At 36.7% G+C, this 27761-nt stretch overlaps 1 protein-coding gene across 9 annotated transcripts in view; it reads left to right on the forward strand.

The window, feature by feature from the left end:
- Window positions 1-1045: 1045 nt before the first annotated feature.
- The window catches only part of LOC138691448 (zinc finger protein 708-like), a 57685-nt gene continuing 30969 nt past the window's right edge, over window positions 1046-27761 (forward strand). The window contains exons 1-5 of one of the 9 annotated variants that reach the window (XM_069813424.1): window positions 1046-1246; window positions 4462-4550; window positions 7351-7488; window positions 10909-10985; window positions 15042-17713. In XM_069813424.1, the coding sequence (XP_069669525.1) occupies window positions 4467-4550; window positions 7351-7488; window positions 10909-10985; window positions 15042-16101 (1359 nt within the window). In that variant the 5' untranslated portion in view covers window positions 1046-1246; window positions 4462-4466 and the 3' untranslated portion in view covers window positions 16102-17713. The other 8 variants (XM_069813389.1, XM_069813380.1, XM_069813406.1 and 5 more) reach the window with 8 other exon arrangements.

Consider the following 27761-nt stretch of genomic DNA (forward strand, 5'->3'; position numbering starts at 1 on the left):
AGACTCTGCTTTTCCACTTACTAACATCACTTTCACTTACAGTTCCTGACTCGCCGGAAATCTGGCGGGAAACAATTCCATGTCGTTTAAATCTGTCAAGCCAACCATTGGAAGCAGAAAAGTCAAAGTTTAGTTTGCAAACGATTTCGCGCGCCTTCTCTTGAATGACAGAGCCACTAATGGGTATGGTTGCACCACAGTCTAGTATATACAGTCACGAGGCTTAAGTTGTGAGGATACTAGGAACAATAGACTGTGCAGGTACTATTTCGCATTGTCTGTAATGAGGAGATAGTAGCGATCCTAGTGGTTAGCAACTATCTATGGATGCATATTCTCTACGTATCGAGCTTCGTGACTGTATATACTAGACTATATTTGCATTTCGAGACTGATGAAGCCAGTCGACCAAAATGTTCTCCAAGTCCTCATGTTTACCACACTTCACTTTCCTGCGCTTACAGTCATCCTCCCGACGATGCAGCTGCAGTGATTGAGTCGCGAATTTTTATTATCGTCCTTAATGTCGATGATGGGATTCCTAATGAATCAGAGAGTTGTTTCTGATTAAGAGTATTTTTGCATCGTACTTTCGTAAGATTTCCAATTTTTCCGACACAGAAAGCGCTTTTCGTTTAACATTCATTGTAATCACGATTAGTATCGTTAATATTAGGAGCCCAAGATATAGCATTTCCGCGAATAAATAATATAAGATTTTACTCACAGACACTTCAATACAGTAAGGACAACAAACTGACCTGCAAAAATTTATTATGGCCGAGTAAGGAATGTTGTTTGAGAAAGAGGGTTAGCAAGAAGGTGAGGTATTGTAACTGTGCCTTGCATATACGATTTTTTTTTTATTTTTATATTAAGATAGCGAGTTTTCATAAGGTCGAGGTTATCAGGTTTGGATTGTTCAGGCTCTTCATACACCTTGCATAAAAAAAAAGAAGTTTGAAATTAGCGGGTCCTGGGGATATTACGCTACAAACAGGGAAATTGTGTCCACCGCGTTATTTTTTATCTAGACCACGATCACTATGGCAGTGCTATTTTATACTTTCTAATTGTTCCATATTTATTCAGTACTGTACCCACAACTTAAACGAGTTTTGTCAGTTCCATAGCGGATTCCGTGTTTCTGTAGTTGGGGACGCTTAGTTAATACCATCCGTTGAAATCGAAAGATATTTTAGATGTAGAAGATTTTGCTGCAATATTTCGTAGTCTTCAAATCGTGGTAAGGTAATATATCATAACTTATGTTGTGTTTATAATAATTATATTGGATATGGGTTTCATTCTTTATTTTCACAATATGATAGTTTACTGTGAACTGGGTTGAACTTACTGGATTAGTTTCTTCTGCAATCAATTGTTATTTCATCTTTGCTATTAGGGGTTTTTAGTGCAAAGTCTAGAAAGGCTGAAAAAATGTGCTCATGTTTTTTTGTTATTATTTTAATTTCTAACTGAAAGATCTCTGTTTCATAATATACTTTACAGGTAGTATTCTGTTTTAATGTCCACACCTGTGGAGTAACGGTTAGCGCGTCTGGCCGCGAAACCAGGTGGTCCGGGTTCGAATCCCGATCGGGACAAGTTACCTGGTTGAGGTTTCTTCTGGGGTTTTCCCTCAACCCAATATAAGCAAATGCTGAGTAACTATCGGTGCTGGACCCCGGACTCATTTCACCGGCATTATCACCATCTCATTCAGACGCTAAATGACCTAAGATGTTGATACAGCGTCGTAAAATAACCTACAAAAAATCCGTTTTATTTGATGTGATAGTTGCGTTGTTATAAGGTATACAGTTATATTGTTTAGTTTTAAGCTAAGAATCTAGGAGGCAGGTGGTGCCGAAATGGTAACATGAATTTTGAAGGCAAGAAGTCTTTGTGCTATTTCATTAATACGAAAAAAAAAAAAAAAAAAGTTTGAATTATAGAGGATTCCACGTTAAGAGAAAAGCATCGAGTATATGAAGCTGTTCTATCCAATGACCAGTTGCCATAGAAACGCCTACTACCATATAGCTTCTCTTGGCAAGGCCCGTAAATTTACAATATTCATTGATTGAACATTTTAACATTATTCATTGTAAAGGCCCATAAAACCAATGTTTTTTTCTTAACGTGGAATACTTTAAAAAGGAGACAACTTCTAGTATTTTGTTGAACTTAGTATCGTACGCCACGATTAAAATCGTTAGTAACACGTGATGTATCTCTGGAAATGCATTGTATTATTATTATTATTATTATTATTATTATTATTATTATTATTATTATTTACTACTACTACTACTACTACTACTACTACTACTACTACTACTACTACTGCTACTACAATTTTATTAGTATTATTGCTTTAATTACATTAGATAGGGAGAGTGGAATAAATGTACGTGCACTTCGGCCATTGTGCTATTTCTTAAATTTCGGCTTGGTGGAGATAGTCGACGATTTTGCTCGAAGCTCTCTTCATGTGCTATAAATATACAATGGACATAAGGGAGCCTCCCTGATTTGGGACAAGAAAGTCTCTCTCGAAATGTTATATATTTTTTATAATGAACAAAACACAAATACTTCAATACTGCAATCGATCGACCAATCGAACTCCCCACCCAGCAGCCAATCACAACAACCCTCACTCAAACCTAGCCACCAATCACTACAAAGCCTGCCGAATTCAACGTATACATCGTAATAAATTAATAATAAAAAACACAAAAAACATGCTTCTGTCATTTCCGACAAATAAAAAGCAAAACACCGTTTTCACCTCTTAAAACTATCCTATAATGAAAAGTCCTTATTTAAAAATCCGCGCAGTAGTCAATCTTCATAATTATCCTGTAAAGTATTATGCTAATTACTGCAACAACAAAGTATACTCAGAAATTTTCTATGACTATTACACTCTTACTACGTCATACTACTTTTGACCAATAAAACTGTACGAAAAGACGTATTTCAACCAATCATGGCTGCTTATCGCACAATTTTTTTCGCGTCCCTAGCATTTGTTTAATTTTATCGCGTCCCTAGCATTTGTTTAATTTTATCGCATCCCTAGCATTTGTTTCTTTGTTTGCCAACATTTGAAACTGCGCTGGTCTGGACGTCAAAAATATATATAAAATTACAAACCACTCCAGTCGATGCACAGCAGTTTCAAATATGACTCTCATTGGCATTCCAGAACAAGAATTAATAAAAATCACTGATCATACCTATGCATCTTCTGAAATCCGATTTACAAATAAATGAAGAGCACCATTCGGAAATCCTGAATAAGTTGAATACACCATGTAGGCCTAAATCAACGAGTTCCACTTCTATTATGCACACGTCCAATATAACATCAATTGAACCACCAACCACATTCAAATTTGAAAATTGTACATTCAATAATTATTCCTTTCAAAATTATTCATTCGGAAATTCTGAATAAGTTGAATACACCATGTAGGCCTAAATCAACGAGTTCCACTTCTATTACGCACACGTCCAATATAACATCAATTGAACCACCAACCACATTCAAATTTGAAAATTGTACATTCAATAATTATTTCTTTTAAAATTATTCATGTTTATTTTTTATGTCATCGTCGTTAATTAAAACTTTTCTAACACTTGTGTATATTAGTTAGGTTATGTTATAGCTTCAGCTCTGAGAGGATAAAAAGAACTTCTGCTATATGATATTATGGATAGTCACGTATCAGAGATTGTTTAATATTAAGATTTATTGAATAGTAATCATTACAGTGTCTGTATAAAGACACTACTGTCATCTAGCATGCATCTAGCGTAATATTTGTAATGTTGAGATGGTACAATAATACATTTGAAGACAGTTGTATTTTCGTAAGTCAATTAATATTTTATTGTATTGGAGTACTTCGTTACTTCTAATCTTTATATACTTTCTTCTAATCGTGTAATAGTCAATTAAATCCCACTCGAGTTTTGATTTTCTCTAGATAAATCAAAACGTCTAGTGAGATTACTGTTGATAAAATATTGATCACATCTCCTTATGAACTTGAGAGATGCTGTTGTCATGATAATAATAATTATTGTTTAATACTGTGAAATTTAAAATTAATTTAGAAATCTAGTTATTGTATTAAACATCACAATTTCTTTCAAAATCATCGGTCTATTTAAAGCCAGTTGTCAGCAGAAATATAAAGGGTTCGGGATAATATCCAGAATAACTGCTTCTGTGCTTTCGAGAAAAAGACATTTCAAAAATCTCCAATTCAAAACACAAAAAATTCGCAAAAACAAAAAAAGAAAGAACTTTAAATATAGACAACGCCAAAGTTACATTTATCTACATACACTATTAATAAATAGCAGTATGCATATTGTGTGTACGTTCGTCACCATTCAAATCCAGAAATGATTGCAAATTCTTAAATCCTCTTTTTTCAGTTACGATGGATGATATCAAATTGAAGCTTGAAGTGGACCCATTGGCTCTGCCAGAGAGTGACACAAATGTAAAGGAGTGTTTGTCAAGGGTAATGTATATTCTGTTTCTCATTATTGTATTGTTTTACATTTAAAACAGACGTTCATATGTAAATTAAAATTATTTAGAATGTACATCTTAAATGAAGAACATTTAATCAATATTAGATGAAGTGGTGTAAGACCAAAAACATTACTTTTTTACGAAAGTGGAAGCAAAGTTCATGCAATTCTCTTAAATCTCTGACTTTCATTTCATATGTATATTTTATTGTAGTTCCATCTTTGAGTCTATAATACAGTACTCAAATTTATAACGCATATTCTTGAAGAATGTAAGATTGTTAGTAGGAAATCTTAGCTGATTAAATATATTACATTTCAAATTCCAATCCAGAAAATTTTACGAAACTGAATGTATTCTTGCCATGTGATCTTTATTTAATAACACGTGATTATTTTACGAAAAACTCTGTTATTTTGGACTGCTGGCTCCTTAGGAACAAACCATGCCCTGAAATAGTGATAATTGTTCCATGATCTGTGTCATTTAAGTCATGGTGTGTTACAAAATGTTCACTGTTTCTAAAGCAGTAACAACGTCATGGACACAAGATTGTTGAAGGCAAGCATGGGCAGTTTTAATTTCCACAAATATCAAAGTGGGCCGCATCTTAATAGTGTACACGCGGTTTATTTTTGCGTTTTTATGTTTTCACAGTAAACCTAATTTCGAGAAAAATTGGTTTAGAATGTATAAATTACATTTCGTATCTCCCAGGTATAAACGTAAAACATATATCTGAAATAAGTTAACATGGAAAGTGTAGGAATTTTGCCGGGATCTCTGCAAAAAAAAAAAGTGTGAAAACTTATGAAAGAAATTTTACCACAGTCTAATATCATACAGTCACGAAGTTTGAGATGATTTTTTGCATTCCTCGCGATACAGCGCTCCAAGCGGTTAGAAACTTAGAGTACTAGGAACAATAGACTGTGCCGGTACTATTGCTCATTGTCTGTGATGAGACGATAGTAGCGATCCTAATGGCTAGCAACTAAAGTTCAACTGTTATAGGATGCATATTCCCTACGTATTGAGCTTCGTGACTGTATGTACTAGACTGTGGTTTACTGTTAACAGCCTTGAATTGTATCCTCCAGACATTGCTATTATTCATTTCTGTTAATGTTTCCGCACTGATATCAAATTTTCTTTATTGGCACTTGTAATGGAAGATCATTATTAGGGTATATGAAATATCAGAAAAAATAAAATTGCCTAAAATAAGATAGATCATAGCTTCTTGAAATTGTTTGCGCTGAAAAGGGAACTTTTGACTGTGCAATTAACCTGTAACGTTTGTTACTACATTATTGTTTATTCAACTGTTCGCAGACAGGTTTGAACCTTATAAGTGACATCAATAAGACATCACTCATGAGGCAACTAAGCCATGAGGTATTGGGGTAGGGTGGCAAGTTACTTTCCTCCTCCATTGCATACATCGCCAATTAGCAACATATTCCACTAATAAAACTACAGATATATGCAAACAATTTTATTATTCTTCCTCTAACACATATTGTCATATGAGATGTATACTGCATTGCAAGGTAGAAACTAATTTTTATTTCTTTCTTCTCAAAAGTTACATTTTTCATTCAACAGGTACACTTTTTTTAGAGACTGTTAAACTCAAGGTTATGGAATTTTCATGGCGTGTTTTTACGAGACAGTTATTTTAAAATATTTGGAAAAGGTTATGATTTGTGTTCTAGATGGAAAAAAGTGATTTTTTGAATGACTAGTATTCATTTGAGACCTAGTAAAAATAATGAACATATTAAAAATGTATTTTATGGTTTTATTTTATTGTCCCCTGGAAATAAGTGGTTGAAATTTCATTTGATCAGAACTGTAGAAGATGAAACAAGAGCACCAATGTACAGTGACGCAAGGCTAATCTAAGAAAATGACTTCGAAAAAATAATTTCGAGCATACAATGCAGTAGATAACAATGATTTTAGGTTAATTCAACAGCCAGGCATTTCCTTATTCAGCACAAAAAATGAAAAAGCTACGATTATTATAGTCGCGTCACTCGGCGTGACTCCTCCTCTTTGCTTAGGCCTTATAAAGTGTAGGTAGGTAGTATCGTTCGCCATTTTTGTTCTTTCGTTGCCAAGCTACCAGACGAGGAATCTATTTGCCGCACTGTTAAACATCATGTCGTAGCTAGCGCGTCTGGCCGCGAAACCAGGTAGCCCGGGTTCGATTCCTGGTGGGGGAAGTTAACTAGTTGAGGTTTTTTCCGGGATTTTCCCTCAACTCAATATGAGCAAATGCTGGGTAACTTTCGGTGCTGGACCCCGGACTCATTTCACTGTCATTATCACCTTCATCTCATTCAGATGCTAAAAGATGTGATAAAGCGTCGTAAAATAACCTACTAAAAATCATGTTGTAGCTCCTATGATAATAAATCAAATGCACTGTAATTGAGCAAATAATTGAGCGGCAAATAACGTCCTCGTGTGCTTTCTACGAATACCAACGAAGGAGCCAAAATGGCGGGCGATCATATTAAGTATTTGTCGAGCCTTAGGAAGTGCACAACGTCATCAGCAGCGAATGGCAAGACGCACACGTTTAAATGTAGTCGAACTGCAACGTGATTGGCTGCCGGAAATAAGAGCGACGGAACTATAGGATCAATTCTATGGCAAACTGATTTCACGCAATTCTTTTTAAATTCTTCATGTACCATAACCACTATCTCCCCTTAAATGTTATAGCACTTTGTTTCAAAATTTTAAAATCCGTTTATGTATTTTTTCTGTAACAGCATGAAAATTTAGTATTGGATCACGTGGATGGAGTGAAAATGGAGTGTGAGGACCCCAGCTATGATGTCACTCCAGATTTAAAATGTGAAATTTTCCCGGTTCCAATTTCTTTCTCTGCAATGAAAACTGAACCTGAGGTGAGTAGTATTCATCCAGATTTGACTATGCTATGTTCAGTTATTTGTTTCGACGTAGAATACGTCTTTGTTCGCACTGCATATATTAGGTCAAACTTACTCAGTGTGTCATGAAATTAGACAATATTAAAAACTCTTACTGTGGAAGAATTAATAGAAATATCCAAATAAACCAAATTGCACTTTGGAGTATAGGAACGCACATTTCTGATATGTGCAGGTCATTGCTTTGGAAGTTACGGATGTAGAAACGCATAAAGGGAAAAGATTTTGTTACACGTGTCAGTAAACAGCCATGAGTAAAGATCGACATAGTGCACCATGCTCATTTTGGTGTCATTCGGTTCAGAATTACGAAGTCTGTTAAAATACTGTTGTAAACGAGAAAGTGCATTTATTTGAAAGAGAAATTTATTTTCCACGGGAGTTAAGAGACATAGGGTAAACTGTATAGTGATTGACCACTTAAGCTAATGAATAATAAAACAATGAAATAGCGGAAAACAGTGGTAACTTATTGAGAGAATTTTAAAGGCATTGGGTCAAGTGAAGATTCAGAAACAAATCAAAATCAATAAACAAAAGAAAAAATAAAATTTTAATGCAAGATAAATTAAATAAACACAACAAGTCCACTTTTACAGTTATTGACCGTCTACTGCACAGTTATTGACCACACGCTTATTAGTGATTGACAGTCTACTGCACAGTTATTGAATACTCATTTATTAGTGATTGAGCAATACATTTTTACAATTTTCACTTTTTTCTTGTCTGTTTCGTTTCTCTTCTTCTGATCTTTCTCACTAAGAACTATTCGCCACCGGCGTAGCTCTGTCGGCAAAGGTGTTTGCCTGCTGATCCGAAGTTTCGTTCGGGCGCGGGTTCAATTCCCGCTTGGGCTGATTACCTGGTTGGGTTTTTCCGAGGTTTTGCCCAACCGTAAGGCAAATTTCAGGTAATCTATGACGAATCGTCGGCCTCATCTCGCCAAATACCATCTCGCTATCATCAATCCCATCGACGCTAAATAACCTCGTAGTTGATACAGTGTCGTTAAATAACCAAGTTAAAAAATAAGAAAAGAACTCTTCTCGCTGCCTTTTCTTTCATTTCTTATTCGCTTCCTTTCTTCTCTTGCCTCTTCTTCCATTTTTCTCTTTTGTGCCTTATCAGAAGCAAGTGTGTGTCATTTCTCTGATGTTATTACAAATAGCTTCACCCAGTACTAGACGAGGACCAAAGAACACTTTTTCTTCAAAGGGATATTTGTTTCTGGACGCTAAGGTTGCTTTTAGGACACCAAGCTTCTTGGCAGCTTCATTTAAATCAAATCCACTGCGGACAGGTTCTGTAGCGTTTCGTAAAGCTTCCCCTGTATAATGCACTTTATTTGGCTTAGGCATTATAATATAGTATCAGTCCTGTAAAAATCCCCATCATTTAACCGATAACATATATAGAATTGGAGCAAATTGGTCATTATTCTAACAAATAATTTATGAACGACCAATCACTGTAGTTTGCGGACATAGGCCTACACTTTATAGTGATTGACCACGGGGCATTTTTATGTATATAAAAACTTTAACAAAATAATATTCTGTGGACGGAAAACTTATACCTTTTCTCACACTGTGAGTGTAAAAATGAGCACCAGAATTTATGTATCCTTTGCAGAATAAATAAATTATTGCGTGCATTATTCTTAGCAATTTCTCTAGTTACTTACACTTGTTTACGTTTAGTTGCATCTCCAATCGATTTCAGTCCTCTCAGACAACAGACACTAACTCAGTGGGATGAACAGCGACAACTAACCACAAATAAGGGTTGTTACTAGAGGTATATGCAGCAAAAAGTGAAATCACGATCGTGGTTTATTCACAATATACTTGAAAAAAGGAATCGGTCAATCACAGTATACTGGTCAATAACTACCTAGTTTACCCTAGTTGGATATTGAAGCCATCCAAATCATGACTTTTACCACTTAATGTGTTGTCAACAGTAATCTCACTAGAGGTTTTGATTTATCTAGAGAAAAACAGAACTGGAGTGGGATTTAATTGATTATTACACGATTAGAAGAAAGTATATAAAGATTAGAAGTAACAAAGTACTCCAATACAATAAAATATTAATTGACTTACAAAAATATAGCTGTCTTCAAATGTATTATTGTACCATCTCAACATTACAAATATTACGCTAGATGGCAGTAGTGTGTTATGATTTTCTGTTTTTTGTTATCAGTTGTGCCAACTATGGAATCTTCATTGAACTCTGTGGACGGTTACTAGTCAAGAAGGCTTTGTTGATTCAGTTTCATTTTTATTAAAACAGTTGCATTCCACTTCAATTATCAAGATCCCAGTAATCAACGTCACTTGACAGATGGTTTTCAATAAATCTTAATATTAAACAATCTCTGATACGTGACTCTTCATAATATCATATAGCAGAAGCTATAACATAATCTAAATAATACAAACAAGTGTTAGAAAAGTTTTAATTAGGGATGATGAAATAAACAAGAAAATTTTTAATGAAGGACGGTGAAATAAAAAATAAACATGAATAATTTTAAAAGGAACAATGGGCGCACTTTCGAACAGGGGCAGCGGCATTTTCCCTAAGGTTAGAGCCCAGTTTAGGTGTGTGTGTATTAATCGGAAAAAAATGTCATATAAACATCCGTCCTATTCTCGATATTTTCTAGCCTCTAATTTTCGATTAATATACACACACCTGAACTGGGCTCTAACCTTAGAGGAAATGCCGCTGCCCCTGTTCGGAAGCGCGCCTGGAACAATTATTGAAAGTACAATTTTTAAATTTGAATGTTTTAGCTTGATTTGTGGTTCAGTTAGACGCGTGCGTAAAAGAAGTGGAACTCGTTGATGTACATGGTTTATTCCTCAACTTATTCAGGATTTCCGAATGGTGCTCTTCATTTACTTGTAAATAGGGTTTCATAGAAGATACATAGCTATGACCAGTGATTTTTATTAATTCTTGTTCTTGAATGCCAATACGAGTCATATTTGAAACTGCTGTGCATCGACTGGAGTGGTTTGTAATTTTCTGTTTTTTGACGTTCAGACCAGTGCAGTTTGAAATGTTGGCAAACAAAGAAACAAGTGCTAGTTTAGTGATAAAAACAAACAAATGCTAGGGAAGCGATATAATTAAACAATTGTTAGGGACGCGATAAAATTGTGCGATAAGCAGCCATGATTGGTTGAAAGACGTCCTTTCGTACCGTTTTATTTGTTAAAAGTAGTGTGACGTAGTAAAAGTGTAATAGCCACGAAATTGGTTTTTATGTAAGGCAGTCTTTGTTTGTCTGTTAAGAGGTGTTTCTTTGATCATTGTTTCTCTTATGTTCACTGTGATGATAAAACTTTTCTTTCGTAGGACGAGTCTTGTGACGTCAGTATAATAAAGGAAGAGATGCTGGACGTGAAAACAGAGGATGATGGCTTTCCTAACAGGTGAGTACAGTTAACAGTGGACTTGAGCTTTGCTTTGATTACTTCAATGATTCCTCAAGTCACGAAATTACAATGTGGTGTACACTCTTTTGTGTAGGAAGCGCAATTGATATTCGTAACTAGTGACAGACAAAATATGAAATTTCGTATTCTAAACCAGCGATCATCAGAAGAGTGCACCTTTGGACTAGCGTCTCCTACCCGCGGACAAGACACTGCCCTAGTGTGCAATCGTCGCTGCTGGCGGGTATGCTGTCTCCCTATCCCATGTGCATGACAGAGCACATTTCCTTACCCTCCATGCACTCTACCCATTTCAGAGTGTGCTGACGACCACTGGTCTAAACCATTCTTGCTAGCGATATGGGAACAAGGATTTTCACGATTCATAATGCGAAGAATGCAATTTACAATAAAATATTTCATATTTCATCCTATTTTGGTAACATTGCCGTGTTGTACAGGGACATCATTTTATTTTTACTAATATTTTTAATATTAACCTGTCTATACCTTTAGAGAACCGGAAACACCGCTTGATCCCCCCTCCAAGACTGGAGTTCGATGATACTGGCGTAAAACACAAATCACTCTACTAGGTATAGGAAGGAAGAAAAGTAGTTCATCCATTTACGTAAACTAGGAAATATCGCGATTTTGAGTTTGATAATTTTCATTAGGTTTTTCTTTAATCAAAGTATTAAGAATAAATGTTTTTACTCACGAAGTGAGTTATCCATGCGAACGTATTCATTATGCGGTGTATATTATACTGTCTACAGCACATTAGCGTACAATATAGAGAAAGAAGTTAAATTGAAAAATAATCATAATATGAATATTTAAACACAATTTTGAAAATGGTGGCCGTTCATTTCGATACAGGCTTCAGTTCTTTTGTGCATATTATCGCACTATAGACTATTGCATCTAATTCCAATTGCCAGTTTCGTCCTTCGTACTAGTAACTCATGTTGAATTAATTCTGTACCTACTCTACGTACTGTAAATTCAATCTTCACTTCGGCTCGACCCGAAAATATAAAATTACTCAGACATGCTATCTACTGTCCGTCCAAGTGGTTATGCCGCAGGATTGTAGAAAGGGAGGAAATCACATGACAGTTAATTACTTAACGAGGCCCTTTTATTTAAGTTAAATTAAACAGCTGTATAATATTACGTAAACGTCCAATTCCTAAGAGAAATTAATGTTTTCAGAAAAGAGCTAAGACAGCCTAGCTTCTACAGAGGGGCGAGCAGAAGCAGGTGGGGGAAATCGGGATGCGACGTAGGCAAACAGACAGTACCTGTGCGAAAATATGATTCAATATTGAAAGCTCTTTCGTCACTGGAAAACGCGAACATATTTCTGGAACGTACTATACTCAGTAACTCAGTACTGCTTACTATCTGCGGTCTTGGTTCTGTGTGGAGTTGGAACTTCATTAGTAGAAGGGGTGGGAGTGAAGTACATTCAAAAACTCGGGTACAATAAAAATTGAAGTAAAAATAAAATGATGTCCCTGTATAAAAATCTTTACTTTTTCTACATTTCGCATGATTTTTTTTTCCGCTGTTAGTATTTCTGTAACTGCTACTGAACTAGGCTTTTCAGATATTATGAGAAGACAGTAGGGATGTCTTCCAGGAAACACTTGAAAAACGCAAGCCAACATTCCGGGATTCTCAAGGAGAAGTGAAATCTCCAAATTCCAAGCAACAGAATCATTGAGCTCATTTTCGAAACATCTCTTGTCCAACAGATAACGAAAATGAGCTTTCTGTGTCCATGCATTCTTCAAGTACAGGAACATCATTTTATTTTTACTAACATTTTTAATATTAACCTGGCTATACCTTTGGATTAACGCTCGAGAATCGAAAACACCGTTTGATACCCCTTTCCACGACTGGAGTTCGATGATACTGGCGTAAAGTACAAATAAATCACTTTACTAGGTATAGGAGGGAAGAAAAGTAGTTCATCCCTTTACGTAAACTAGGGTATATCGCGATTTTGATTTTGATATTTGTCATTAGGTTTTTGTTTAATCAAAATACAGTAAAGTATTAACAATAAGTGTTTTTACTCACTAACTGAGTTACGCATGCGAACGTATTCATTATGTAGTGTATATTATACTGTCTACAGCACATTAGCGTACAATATAGAGAATAGAGTTAAATTGAAAATAATCATAATATGGATATTTTAATACATTTTTTAAATTGGTGGCCGTTCATTTCGATACAGGCTTCAGTACTTTTGTGCATATTATCGCACTATAGACTATTGCATCTAATTCCAATTACCGGTTTCATCCTTCGTACTAGTAACTCATGTTGAAATAATTCTGTACCTACTCTATAAAAGAGTACCTTACATACTGTAAATTCAATCTTCACTTCTGCCGTCCGTACAGATAAAATTACTCAGACTTGCTATCTACTGTCCGTCCAAGTGGTTTTGTCACAGGAACGTAGAAAGGGGAGAAATCACGTGACAGTTAATTACTTAACGAGGCCCTTTTATTTAAGTTATTTTAAACAGTTGTATAATATTACGTAGACGTCCAATTCGTAACAGAAATTAATGTTCTCAGAAAAGAGCTAAGACAGCCCAGCCACTAGCCCTTATAGAGCGGCGGAAACGGATGAGGGAAATCGGGATGCGACGTAGGCAAACGGACGACAGTACCTGTGCGAAAATACGATTCAATATTGAAAGCTCTTTCGTCACTGGAAAACGCGAACATATTTCTGGAATGTACTATACTCACTAACTCAGTACTGCTTACTATATGCGGTCTTGTTTCCGTGTGGAGGACAGTTAGAACTTCATTAGTAGAAGGGGTGGGAGTGAAGTACATTAAAAAACTCAGGTACAATAAAAATTGAAGTAAAAATAAAATGATGACTCTGTATAACTACATACAACTGTTATGATTTGACTTCACAACGCCCTCTAAACCACTAAAATCTTACGTTAAAAGTGACTATTGCAATCAAACTGACTCTTGTCCACAGCAAAATTGCGACAAAATATTAGTTCCAGCTTTGACATCAAAGAGTCTTAATTCTGATCACTTAGATTAATTGTTATTAATTGTCGTAGTTGTGAAGAGAGTTCCATGTTTAGAAATGTTACTTTCTATGGTTATTTCCATATTACTTTTAAGTAGGAAATTTAGCAACGTCGTGTTTTTTTTCTAAACTGAGTATGTACTTAATTTTCGACTTAAATGAAAAAGCAATCAGATTTACTTTACTATAGAAGTTAGAATATTATTATACGGTGTTAAATTGGTGTATACTTAGGTACCTTACTTACTTATTGGCTTTTAAGGAACCCGCAGGTTCATTGCCGCCCTCACATAAGCCCGCCATTGATCCCTATCCTGAGCAAGATTAATCCAGTCTCTACCATCATATCTCACCTCATACTTAGGTACCTACAATGTAATTTTGTAACATGAAGTTTGGAATGCTCTGGACATTTGCAATTGAAGTATACATATAGTATTTTATTTAGAATCGATTTGTTGCATTGAAAAACAAAAGTCGGTTGTTCAGAAGATTTAACTTACGAAAATTCTGAATTCTCTTGCTGGCCGACTGTGACTCTGGTAACAATGTTATAGAAGACTCATAATATGATCACTACATACTTAATAACAGTGTTTCTGGTCTTGCGTTAGTTTGTGGTGATTTATTTATTTACTTGGCTATTTAACGACGCTGTATCAACTACGAGGTTATTTAGCGTCGATGGAATTGGTGATAGTCAGATGATGAGGCCGAGGATTCGCCATTGATTACCTGACATTTCCCTTACGATTGGGATAACCTCGGAAAAAAAGCCAACCAGGTAATCAGCCCAAGCGGGAATGGAACCCGTACCCGATCGCAACTCCGGATCGGCAGGCAAGCGCCTTAGCCGACAGAGCTACGCCAGTGTCTGATTGTGGTGACATGTAGTCTATTTGCCACCTTGTATCTGTCAACACTGATGCTATTCTTCGCATTTATAAATGCACATCTTGATATTTACAGGCTCGTGCAGCTACGTTGCCATGACGACGTAAGAGTCGAAGAGTCTAACTGCTGCAAAATTTCAGTACAACACAGTTTCTCCTCCGACTGCAAACAAGGAGATAATATGCATTCGGATGAGGAATGTGGACCTCCAGCCAACTCTTCTCGCGACAATCAATTAGAATTCGAATTTTATGACAAGGACTTCACCACACAACAGAATCTTACGGAACTTGGACGAAATGACTTGGAAGTAGATTCTTTAAAATGTGACAGTTGTGGGAATAGTTTTAAAGACAAGAATATTCTTGTAGAGCATACAAAAGAGAAAGTATATCAACACGACAGTTCTGTGAAGTGTTCTTCAAAACCACAGAATCGTGAGTTGACACAATCTGACACGAAGTCTTTCAAATGTGATATTTGTGACAAAACGTTCAGACATAAATATTTACTGATATCACACAATTCAATTCACACCGGCGAGAAGCCCCACAAATGCGATTTTTGCGAGAAGAGTTTCAGGCACAAACCCAATCTCGTAGAACACACTTTAACACATACCGGGGAAAAGCCACACAAGTGTGATGTTTGTAGCAAAAGTTTTAGGCAACGAGCAACACTTCTAGCACACATATTAACGCATACAGGCGAAAAACCATATAAATGCGAAATTTGTGAGCATACATTTAGACAAAGAGGAACGCTTTTGGGACACACATTAACACATACAGGGGAAAAGCCTTATAAATGCGACGTATGTGAAAAGAGCTTTAGGGTACGTAAACATCTTTTAGAACATAAATTGATTCACTCGGGTGTTAAACCCCATAACTGCGACGTGTGTGACAAGACTTTTAGACATCGGTCGTCACTAATAAGACATTCAGCAACACATCCTGGGGACAAGCGGTACAAATGCGACGTTTGTGACAAGACTTTTCGACACCGTTCGTCACTATCAAGACATTCATCAACACATTCTGAGGATGAGCGGTACAACTGTGATGATTGTGAAAAGTATTTTACGGACCAGAAAAAACTTTTAGCTCATACATTAACACATTCAAATGACTGACTTTTAAAATATTCAAAACGACCCAGAATAAAATAATTGTTGTTTTCTAATGCCAGGCGTTTGACAATAAAGTCATTTGACCTCTTGCACTACAATATTTTTCAAAGATATTATCATGGTCAGCCACTGAAGCACAGATTTTTAGGTGTTCCAATCCATTTCTTGGTTTGAGTTGCACAATGGGCAGTTAGAGGACTGATATATTCCAATTCTATGCAGATGCTTGGTCAAACAATCATGGCCTGTTGCCAATCTAAATGCAGCTACAGACGATTTGCGTGGTAAATCGGGAATTAACTGTGGATTTTGATGCAGAGAGTTCCATTTTTTCCCTTGGGATTGTGTTATCAAATTTTGTTTGTTGAAATCTAAGTATGTAGATTTAATAAATCTTTTCACAGAGTAATACGTAGATTCAGCAACAGGTCTGTAAGTAGCAGCATTCTCGATCCCCAGAATTCCACAATGAGATGGTATCCATTGGAATACAATTCTTTTATTGAGTGTTATTAATTGAGAGAGCATTTTAGTTATTTCTGCTGTTTGAGATGAAAGTGTGTGTCTAGAGACCATTGATAGAATAGGAGGCGTGATGTCGACCCAGTCGACTGGCCTCCAAGTTCACCAGATATGAATCCGATTCAAAATTTATGGGCTGCAGTCAAAAGGATCCTACGCTCTATTTGGGCAGAACAACCACCCGTTCGGACATCTGAGGAATTGTGGGACAGAGTTCTAGATGCTTGGGAGGAGATGGCCAAGAATTTAGACCTGTTCCATAATCTTGTGGACTCCATGCCGCGCAGAATGAGGGCAGTTGTTGACGCAGGTGGTTTGTGGACGAGATACTAGTCCCCACCACAGGCCTTGTTTATTAAAAATTGTTTTTGTTAATTTAATTATTTATTTGTGTTTGATATGCGTCCGGTTTTTTAAGTTGTGAAACAAGTATTTTCTTTATACAGGCCAGGTGATGGGCAATAATATTTTTAGAAGGCAGGCATAACGAAGTTTGTTAACAAATGCCATTTCACATTTAAACTAATAAATTAATTAAAATTAAAATAAAAAAATAATAACTTTACCCTACCGGGAGGCGAACCAACAACCTCTAGTACGGATGTCACACATCTTACCACTGGGCCACACACAGCTCGTAAGATTTATTACATTATAGACGGATGACTTTCAATGAAGAGACTCCACAGCAATGCTTTGCAGTGCGTTACGTTTACACGAGTGAACCGCGCGATAGAACTTAGCATTTCTATCGACCAAGAATCGGCCCATTCTTTTTGCCGCTAAGTGTACCTCATATTCAGGAGGAAAGAAAGGGAGGGGCGTTGTGAGTTGCTTCATTAATATGTTCTCAACTGAACAGCTGAACCTCTATGGGTTTGAAATAATTTGACTTGTGTCCTATTTGAAAGAAATTAAATTATTTTATTAAGATGAATTATTTGGAGGGGCTGCGCCTGTTTTTTAATTTCATTTGGGGGCGACGTCCCTGGCTGTATAAGTTTAGGGAGCAGGAAGTGCCTTGCCTACGGATGTCATTGCTTGTTTTTTACTCCAGTTGTGTGACTGGCAGTACCATCACTTATGAACACAGCTGTTATTACTTACAGGTTAATGCAGCCGCTCTGTTATGACGACGTAGAAATCCTAGAAAGTGACGACAACAAAAGTCCAGTACAACACACACTTTCCTCCGAGGGCGTAAAAGTGGTTGGTATGCACACTAATGAGGATTGTGGGCCACCAGGTACCACATCGTGCAAAAGTCACTTAGGTTTCGAGTCTTGCAGCAAAGACTCTACCACACACACCTCAATGCACGCAGAAGAAAATCCATACAATTGTGACATTTGTGATAAGAGTTTTCGAATAAAGCGACATTTTGAATCTCATATATTAACACATGTTAGCAATAAAGCTTGTAAATGTGATGTTTGTGGAAATTCATTCATACAAAAGGAGAGTCTCGATGAACATAAATTAACACATAGAGAGGAGATGTCTTATAATTGTGACGTATGTGAGAAGAGTTATAAGGACAGAAAAAAGCTTCTACGACACAAATTAATACACAAAGGCGAGAGTTCCCACAAATGTAATATTTGTGGCACGAATTGCAAGAACCCATCACATAAAAGAAGGTCTCATAAATGCGACAAGTGTGAAAAAAGTTTCTCGAAGAAATCTACCCTTTCTGAGCACGTATTAATACATACCGAGGAGAGACCGCACAAGTGTGACATATGCCAGAAACTTTTTAGAAAACGGGGAAATCTTGTGCAGCACAGTTTAATGCATAAAGACGAAAAACCTTACAAATGTGACTTCTGTAAGAAGACTTTCAGGCGAGAGGATCGTCTTTTGTTACACAGGTTAATACATACTGGTGAGAAGCCATTTAAATGTGGCTACTGTCATCGGCGATTTAGACAAAAGAAGACGCTCACAACGCACAGGTTGACACACACCGAGAAACATCCTTACAAATGTAACATCTGTGGGAAGTGTTTCACGCACAGATCTAGTCTCACACAACATGGGTTAATACACACAGGCGAGAAACCCCATAAATGTGATGTGTGTGGGAAATGCTTCAGGCATCGAGGAACTCTCGAAGAGCACAACTTGATGCACATGGGCGTTAAACGTCACAAGTGTAATATCTGTGAGAAGAGATTTACAAGACGATCGACTCTTCTACAGCACACATTGATACACACGAGCCAGAAAACTTACAAGTGTGATGTTTGTAACAAGACTTTCGTTAAAAACTATGATCTCCTTTCACACAAAATAGTTCACACTATTAGGAAGCCTATAGTGGGACAAGTTTCTGGGGAGAAGATATTGGGTCCGGCAGAGGAACGGACAATTATAAGTATTTGAAGAGCGGATCCCAAAACTCGCTTAATCCATTTGGTCATTTTTATAATTTATACACACAGACCTCTATCATATTTTAAGCTCGTTTCCTTCCAAAAATTCATCGGCGTAGCTCAGTCGGCAAAGGCGCTTGTCTGCCGATCCGGGATTGTGCCCGGGCGCGGGTTCGATTCCCGCTTGGCCTGATTACTTGGCTGGGTTTTTTCCCCCCGAGAGTTTTTCCAATCGTAAGGCGAATGTCAGGTAATCTATGGCGAATCCTCGGCCTCATCTCGCCAAATACCATCTCGCTATCACCAGTCCCATCGGCGCTAAATAACCTAGTAGTTGATACAGCGTCGTTAAATAAATACATTTTCTTCCAAAGAAAAGGTTGTATTGTGAATGTCACTTGAAATCTCGCTCAGTCCGTAGACCAATGGATAAAAAAAACTAACCCAGTCCTTTCATGAAAATGGACTTAACGCTTTTGGGACCATACTGTTCAGTTGATTATTGACTCAAGAATTGTTTTTCTGTTTTTGTTTTTTTCTTTATTCAAAATAACATACGTACATGAGATCATAAAGTCCATACGTTTTCTTGGAAAAGGACGTCCTTTAAGTAGCTACATTGACCTTTCGCTATTATAAATTTATTAAAATTCAAAATTTAATTTCTCCATGTCTTGAATTAATTTTCCGCTGGAATTTGGTTATTTACTTTGTTATTTAGCGACGCTGTATCAACTACTAGGTTATCTAGCGTCGATGGAATTGGTGATAACGAGATGAGGCCGAGTATTCGCCATAGATTACCTGACATTTGCCTTACGATTGGGGAAAACCTCGGAAAAAACCCAACCAGGTAATCAGTCCAAGCGGGAATCGAACCCGCGCCCAAGCGCAACTCCGGATCGGCAGGCAAGTGCCTTAGCCGACTGAGCTACGCCGGTGGCAGAATTTGGTATAGTGGATACACAATACTTCTAGATTAATGCACAATTTTTTTAATACAAAAAATAAAAGAATATTGTTAAGGGTAATTATATATTTATATTGGGGTATAATTTGTACAGGGAAAATAGACAACCTGATATCTTGTGTAGTTTTGAATGTTTGTCAAGGCTTTCTTCTCTGTTTTGTTTATGAGTGTGCTAAGAAATCATTATCTGTAGAATTGTACGTACTGTGTATTAACTTATTAATCAAACTTGTGATTTAAATTGTAAATTGAATTGTATAACAAAATTATGTAATAATGAAGGTAACTATAGCAACAAGGTCACATATAAAGAATTTACAAATTCCAGTTTAATAAAAGCTTATATGTCTGATAATCCCGTAATATAATTGGAATAATTTAAACTGTTGTATCGACACTAAACTCCCATTACTTACGAAGTTTCCGCGACTTTTTTCCTAGTAAACGTTTTGAAGAGCTCCAGAATACCAAGATAATATATTTTCGTTGCACATTCTGATGAAGCATGTAATGTAGTAAATTACAAGGACAAATGATTAATGTATGAATTGTAGAATACGGTAGGGAAAAGACGGAAGTACGCCCTAAAACCTACTACCAAGCACCGTTTCTATCTATCACAAATTCCATCTGGTCCCGCCAGGTTTCGAAACTGGGTTACCAACATGGACAGTCAACGCTCTAGCCATTCCACTAATACGTGTAGTGCGCCACAGTATGCTGGCTGGACTAAGTAATGTCATTAATTTCGGGAGGGGTTATTCTTTGAGATATTTCAAACAAAAAGGTTCAATGCAATTATGTTCGTTTTTGCTTCCTTTTCGAGATAAAAATTGTTTGTATGAAACATTTCATAGCGTGTTCTGGGAAAGCCGTTGATTTAATTCCCAATTTGCTCTGTCAGTTTGAGAAAGCAAGATGTTAGAAAGAAATTTAGTTTTGTCCTTCATATGTGCAGAAATTTAATCCGATCAAATATAACTTTTGATTCTGCAAAGGAATTTTACAGTGTTACCTTTGTTCGGGTCAAATTTCTGCAGATTTTGTGAACAAATCTAAAATTTATTATCATAATACACTGCTGTCTAAAAGTGACTAAGGATATTGGGAATTAAACTAATGATTTTCTATAAAAGAAAAACTACGAAATATTTAATATAAAACAATTTATATCTCGGCAAGGAAGCAAAGAATAAGCAAAATTATATTAAACTTTGTTTTTAATATCTCAAAGAATAACCTCTGAAATTAATGACGTTACTTACAGTTCACCCTGCTATATATTTTTTGATAAAAACGGAGTTATATCTTATCGAATTAGTAAGAAATATGATTTGTAATAATGAAACGCATAGGGACTAATAATATTGTTATGAAAAGTTGGTGAGTTCCTTTGTCTTTTGCAGCAAACGGCATTTGGATAAATTTGTTGATTGTGGAGTTATAAAACTTAATTACCAATAAATTTATCCGAGAATGTGACAGTAAAAGATTTATTACAAATGAGAATTGCAGGATATACCGCATTGCATATAAAAAAGGAATGATGGTATGTTGATAACATAGGGTACAACAAAATCCACGCTACTCCACTTTCGAATAGTATAGTGTCCGGGACGAACAATACTGATTATAATTTCAAGGAAAAATTGTTCCGTGGCCGGGTATCGATCCCGGGACCCTTTGCTTAGCGCGCGAACGCTCTACCGACTGAGCTACCACAGGAACTAAACACGACACCGTCACAATTTTTCCTTTATATCCACACAACTCAAATGGGCTGACAAGACGCCAGAACCCAACTTTGAGTGCACACAAATTCTGTGTGACTTAAATTGTGGCTTTCTGTTAACGTACCTCCAGTAACAAATGTATTATGCAAATCTGGCTTTCAGGTAGTAGCTTTCTGTAGAGCAGGTTTGAATAATTTTAGGGAGCTACTACCTGAAAGCCAGATTTGCATACTACTGATAATAATTAATCATGAAAAATGAAGTGCACATTTATACTGTATTTGTTTATGAAGTAAAATTGTGTGTGTAAGTTAAATGGTAAACTTAATATGGCTGTTTGTGGAACTATAAATGGGACAATGATAAAACATTTGATGAATGTTTACTGAATACTGTCCTACGATCCTTGCATCTGTACTTCGCATCTGTGTTGCCTACTCGATTCTCAAAAACTCGCCGTGAAACAGTGCAAAAACCGCAAAATTGCTATATTGTCAATATAAAATGGGATTATTTTGCCGCTGTAAGTTTTTTTAGTAGGTTATTTTACGACGCTTTATCAACATCTTAGGTTATTTATCGTCTGAATGAGATGAAGGTGATAATGCCGCTGAAATGAGGATGCAGCACCGAAAGTTACCCAGCATTTGCTTATATTGGGTTGAGGGGAAAACCCCGGAAAAAATCTCAACCAGGTGACTTGCCCCGACCGGGAATCGAATCCTGGCCACCTGGTTTCGCAGCCAGACCCGCTAACCGTTACTCCACAGGTGTGGACTTCCCGCTGTAAATGCTCAAAATACCCGCTAAATCCCTATATCAGCAATAACAGTAATACCTACGTGTCGCCACAGCCCTTGAAGGGCCCAGACCGACCAGCCGCTTGCCGAAGCAGAGGTGTAGTACGATCATCCAACCAGAATGGAGATATCGTGTGGTTAGCAGGATGATCCCCCAGCCGTTATAGCTGGCTTTCGCAACAGGATTTCGTTAACTATCGTAGCTCCCCAAGTGCATCACGATGCTGGGTGGGCACCGGTCCCATACTGGCTGAAATTTCATGAGAAAATTTCTTGTCCCATGAGGACTCGAACCAGCGCGCATTCCGTAACGCGAGGATACCTTAGTTTGTTTACCTTTTTCTGTTTCATCCTAGACTCGCCATAATTCCATAATTTGATTGCATATTTATCTTTGAGGCCCTATTAACTGTCCGCCCTCCTACTGTGTTAATTGTAACGTGCTTCACAATACTATTGAAGCTAAGGCGCCACTGAATACGGACTAGACCAGACTTGAACGGACTTTACTGGACCTGATTTGAACGGAATTTACTGGGGACATGGCCGTGCATTTTACATGAATAGGCTATGAAATCGACAGATCTAAACGGAATCTTTCATTTGACACCAAAATCTGCGCGCTAGTGCATCGGAGTTGCAAGGTATACTGTAAGTTACTACCCGGAAATTTTCGTCCACGCCCAAAATGGCCGCCAGTCGCCGCGGGCTCTCACCCGCACCTCGTTCATACGCGGCGGTAACTCAAGGTCAAGTTCGCATCGTAGCCGTAAACCCTATCGAATGAGACCACATTTATTTCAGTAGTGTTATTAGTCATTTGGAGCTAAGAGGGATGAAGTTACAGGAGAATGGAGAAAGTTACATAACACACAATTGCACGCATTGTATTCTTCACTTGACATAATTAGGAAAATCCAGACGTTTGAGATGGGCAGGGCATGTAGCACGTATGGGCGAATCCAGAAATGCATATAGAGAGTTAGTTGGGGGACCGGAGGGAAATAGACCTTTGGGAAGGCCGAGACGTAGATGGGAAGATAATATTAAAATGGATTTGAGGGAAGTGGGATATGACGATAGAGAGTGGATTAATCTTGCACAGGATAGGGACCGATGGCGGGCTTATGTGAGGGCGGCAATGAACCTTCTGGTTCCTTAAAAGCCATTTGTAAGTAAGTAATTAATTAAGTGTTATTAGTCACGAAGTTGCAGTGTCGGAATGGATGACCCTGCAAATGTTACATCACCGTTTCCGTTTTGGTACCTTAGGTGTGAGTCTGATTTTAAAGACGTATTCACGTCAAAAGTTTAAAGAATAGGAAAATTAAAAGGAAATATGATTTTTGCGATGGTTACTGTTATTATGTAGGAATGTCAGAATGAATTAAATAATTTGATTCTATATTTTACATTTATATTTACTTTCGTAAATTTGCAGTATCAGATTTCCGCCAGAGTTTCATAAGATGATCCATATGCTCTCTTACGGCTCGTAAGGTAAAAAGGTTTCCCAGTTACAGTCACTGTTTTCTCATGAATATCTTTCCTCAGATTTACGTTTTCATAGAGATTAGTTGCAATTACTTCACGCTGTAACGTTAAGTCATTAATATTGAAACAGCCTTTCCTACTCCATTCTACTCACGATAAAGCTTCACGATGAACGGATGGGATTGTCATATCACCGTATCAGGATTTCTGGTAACGATAATGTGACGCATGCGTAGATTATCGATCATGTGACTTCATAGTTTACCGTCAACAGGAGCCATTGTGGCAAAACTCAATTCTATCTCGTAAGTTCTAGCCAAGCAACAATTCAGATAATGTAACGTGTTACGAAACATATTACTCCCCATTTATTTTATTTTGCCCAACTCTATTTCTCCAAGACATGTTGATTAATAGACCTAATAAAATGTTATATGCATTCAAACGAAATGCTACTCTTAGCTTTCTGCTTTAACATGAAACATAATCTTTATGTACACCCGGTTTCAAGAAATTTGACTTCCTGCAAACATTGCACAGTTTACATAGGTAGGTCTATAACATATTTATATAACTGATAAAATTAGGTACAACATAATACTCGTATTATACGGGTTCAGCCCAATCCACAGTAATTACTTTGTAAAAAATTAACGTATATAATGTACGACATTCACGGACAATTTCGACATTGCTCTCCTTTAAAACATTGCCTTACTTTTAAACACTGCTTTCACTTTAAGGGTTGCTTTCCCTCTAATTATAAAAACTCTATTCCCTTTAAACAATCTATTCCCTTTAAATACGCTATTCCCTTTAAATACGCTATTCCCTTTAAACAGTTTTTCACTTTAAACAATTTATTCCCTTTAAACAGTCTTTCCCTTTAAATACTCTATTCCCTTTAAACAGTCTTTCCCTTTAAACAACAAATTCCCTTTAAATACTCTATTCCCTTTAAACAGGCTTTCCTTTAAACAATATATTCTCTTTAAACAATTTGGTCCCTTTAAATACTCTATTACCTTTAAACAGTCTTTCCCTTTAAACAATCTATTCCCTTTAAACAGTCTTTCACTTTAAACACTATATTCTCTTTAAACAATTTATTCTCTTTAAACTGTCCTTCCCTTTAAACAATATTTTCTCTTCAAAAAGTCTTTCTCTTTAAACAGTCTATTCCCTTCAAACAATCTATTCTATTTAAACACTCTATTTTCTTTAAACAATCTATTTCCTTTAAACACTCTCTTCCCTTTAAACATGCTATTTCCTTTTAACACTCTCTTCCCTTTAAACACTCTCTTCCCTTTAAACATGCTATTTCCTTTTAACACTCTCTTCCCTTTAAACACTCTCTTCCCTTTAAACATGCTATTTCCTTTTAACACTCTCTTCCCTTTAAACACTCTCTTCCCTTTAAACATGCTATTTCCTTTTAACACTCTCTTCCCTTTAAACACTCTCTTCCCTTTAAACATGCTATTTCCTTTAAACACTCTCTTCCCTGTAAACATGCTATTTCGTTTTAACACTCTCTTCCCTGTAAACATGCTATTTCCTTTAAACACTCTCTTCCCTTTAAACATGCTATTTCCTTTTAACACTCTCTTCCCTTTAAACATGCTATTTGGTTTAAACACTCTGTTCCCTGTAAACATGCTATTTCCTTTAAACACTCTCTTCCCTGTAAACATGCTATTCCCCTTAAACACTCTCTTCCCTTTAAACATGGTATTTCCTGTAGACACTGTCTTCCCTTTAAAGATTGTCTTCTCTTTGCGACGTGTTATAAATCCCTTAAATTACGTTAAATGAAGTTTCGATTATAATTAAAAGCCATTTAGATAATGCATTGTTTCTCCGATAGAAATCGATTTTGGAAGACGCATACTTGCCAGTCCATTTCTTCAACTATTCAGTTTTAATGTATAAATGGAATGCAACAATTTTAATTACCAGTGAACAATTTTGAATACGTTACCTACAATTTTGTGTTAGTTTCAAAGTAAGAATTTTGTAACTATAGCGAATATAGGAGTTAATTTGTAGATATTTAATCGGAACAAATTTAATCCATTGTTATTTAGAAATCCCTCTTCTTAGACATAGCAAATTTTCGTTTATAGAGCTAGTCACACCCAAGGGACCGGCACTCCTGCCGTCTCTCGACATTACAGTCTGGCAAGGAGATCGGCACCTCTCGCGGATAAAGATCTTGCTGTTTCACTACGCTACAGTCTAGTAAGTGATATTTTGTGTAACTAGTGAATTATTTAGTTAAGGAAATGGGTAGAATCTTACCTGAATTTCGGAGCAGTTGCTCAAAATGACCTCCATCATCATCTATGCACATGATGCAGAGGTGTATGTAGTTCTGGGACTCTCATTGGAGCTAACCTTACCAATAATGCTATCAGCCGTGTACAAACGATTCTTCTTATCGAGAAGAAAACCTTTTTCTCTCCACTTATTAAATAATATAGCAACACAGTGTTTCAATCGTTGTGTAACCTCTGGAAAACCCCGCTGGAGCTTACTTAAACACAATTCATAGGACTTCTTCCTCAGTAGATACGTTTTAACGGGGAAAATGCGTTCCTATGTTGTGTATTTAACCATGTTTAAAAATACGTATTGCTCAATAGAGTTCAGGCAGTTAAATGCGTTCAGTTTTCGCAACCTCATGTATAGAGTGTCTCAGAACGTCATACATCACAGCATCACGTGTAAAGAACGTAATGGAGGACATTTTGAGTAGGCTAATTGCTCCGAAATTCATGTAAAATTCCTTGAATTCCTTGAATATTGCACTAGTTACACGAAAGATCACTTGCCAGGCTGTAGTGCTGTGAAACGAGGAGAAAGTTATCCGCGAGAATTGGCGATCTGCAGTGCTGATAGACGGTAGAAGTGCCTGTCCCTTAGATTTGACTCGTTCTATAGCCGAAAGACGAGAAAAAAATATTACATTTCTTTCGTTAAAATCTCAAAATCTAATACTTATAGCATCATATCAAATTGCGTTAATGCTCCGGATATTGAGGAAGTGTAACAAATAGAGTTTGTGACACAGTTAACATAAAGTAAAATAAATTGTATGGAATACAAGAAAGTTATATGAACGACTTCCTACTAATATGTTAAAATAAGTACAGGGAAAAAGGATGCATTAATGATTATATCTAGCTTCCTGGAAGCCATAACAGATTAGAATTCTTACATCACTCATACATATCTCCTGACGCCAGCATGCATTCTTATATTTACATTCTCCCATAAGATCCCATTGTAAATCGACTTCCAGACTACAGGACGAGGCCTCGTACATCTCGTGAGTTTTAAGGTGAGTGATTGCCTGGAATAATTCGTTGTGTTTGCAGGAGCGAGAGCTAATTGCATAATGCACAAACGGGCCTACGGCACATTGCCTACATGATCTGAGAAACGGTGAATTTTTCTTCCATTATCTACAGCAACTTCGATAAGTTACTATATTGATTGAATTTCAAATTAAAAATTTGCTTTGAACTTAATGAATAATTATAAAATAGAAACCGTAGAGAATTTAAAGACTTTGAAGATTTGCATTGAGTAATTTGTATTAGTCAACATACATGAAACTGCTGAACGATCTGAAACTTTGAAGCCGCAAGTTTGATTACTAGCTATAGAGCAGTGCTGCTCATCGGAGTGACTACAACCGCGGAGGAATCGGAGATTACGAATAAAGCTCTCCACCGGTGATCTCCGATACTACCGTAGGAGG

Source organism: Periplaneta americana, chromosome 2 (assembly GCF_040183065.1).
Source record: "Periplaneta americana isolate PAMFEO1 chromosome 2, P.americana_PAMFEO1_priV1, whole genome shotgun sequence".
NCBI classification, from domain to species: Eukaryota; Metazoa; Arthropoda; class Insecta; order Blattodea; family Blattidae; genus Periplaneta; species Periplaneta americana.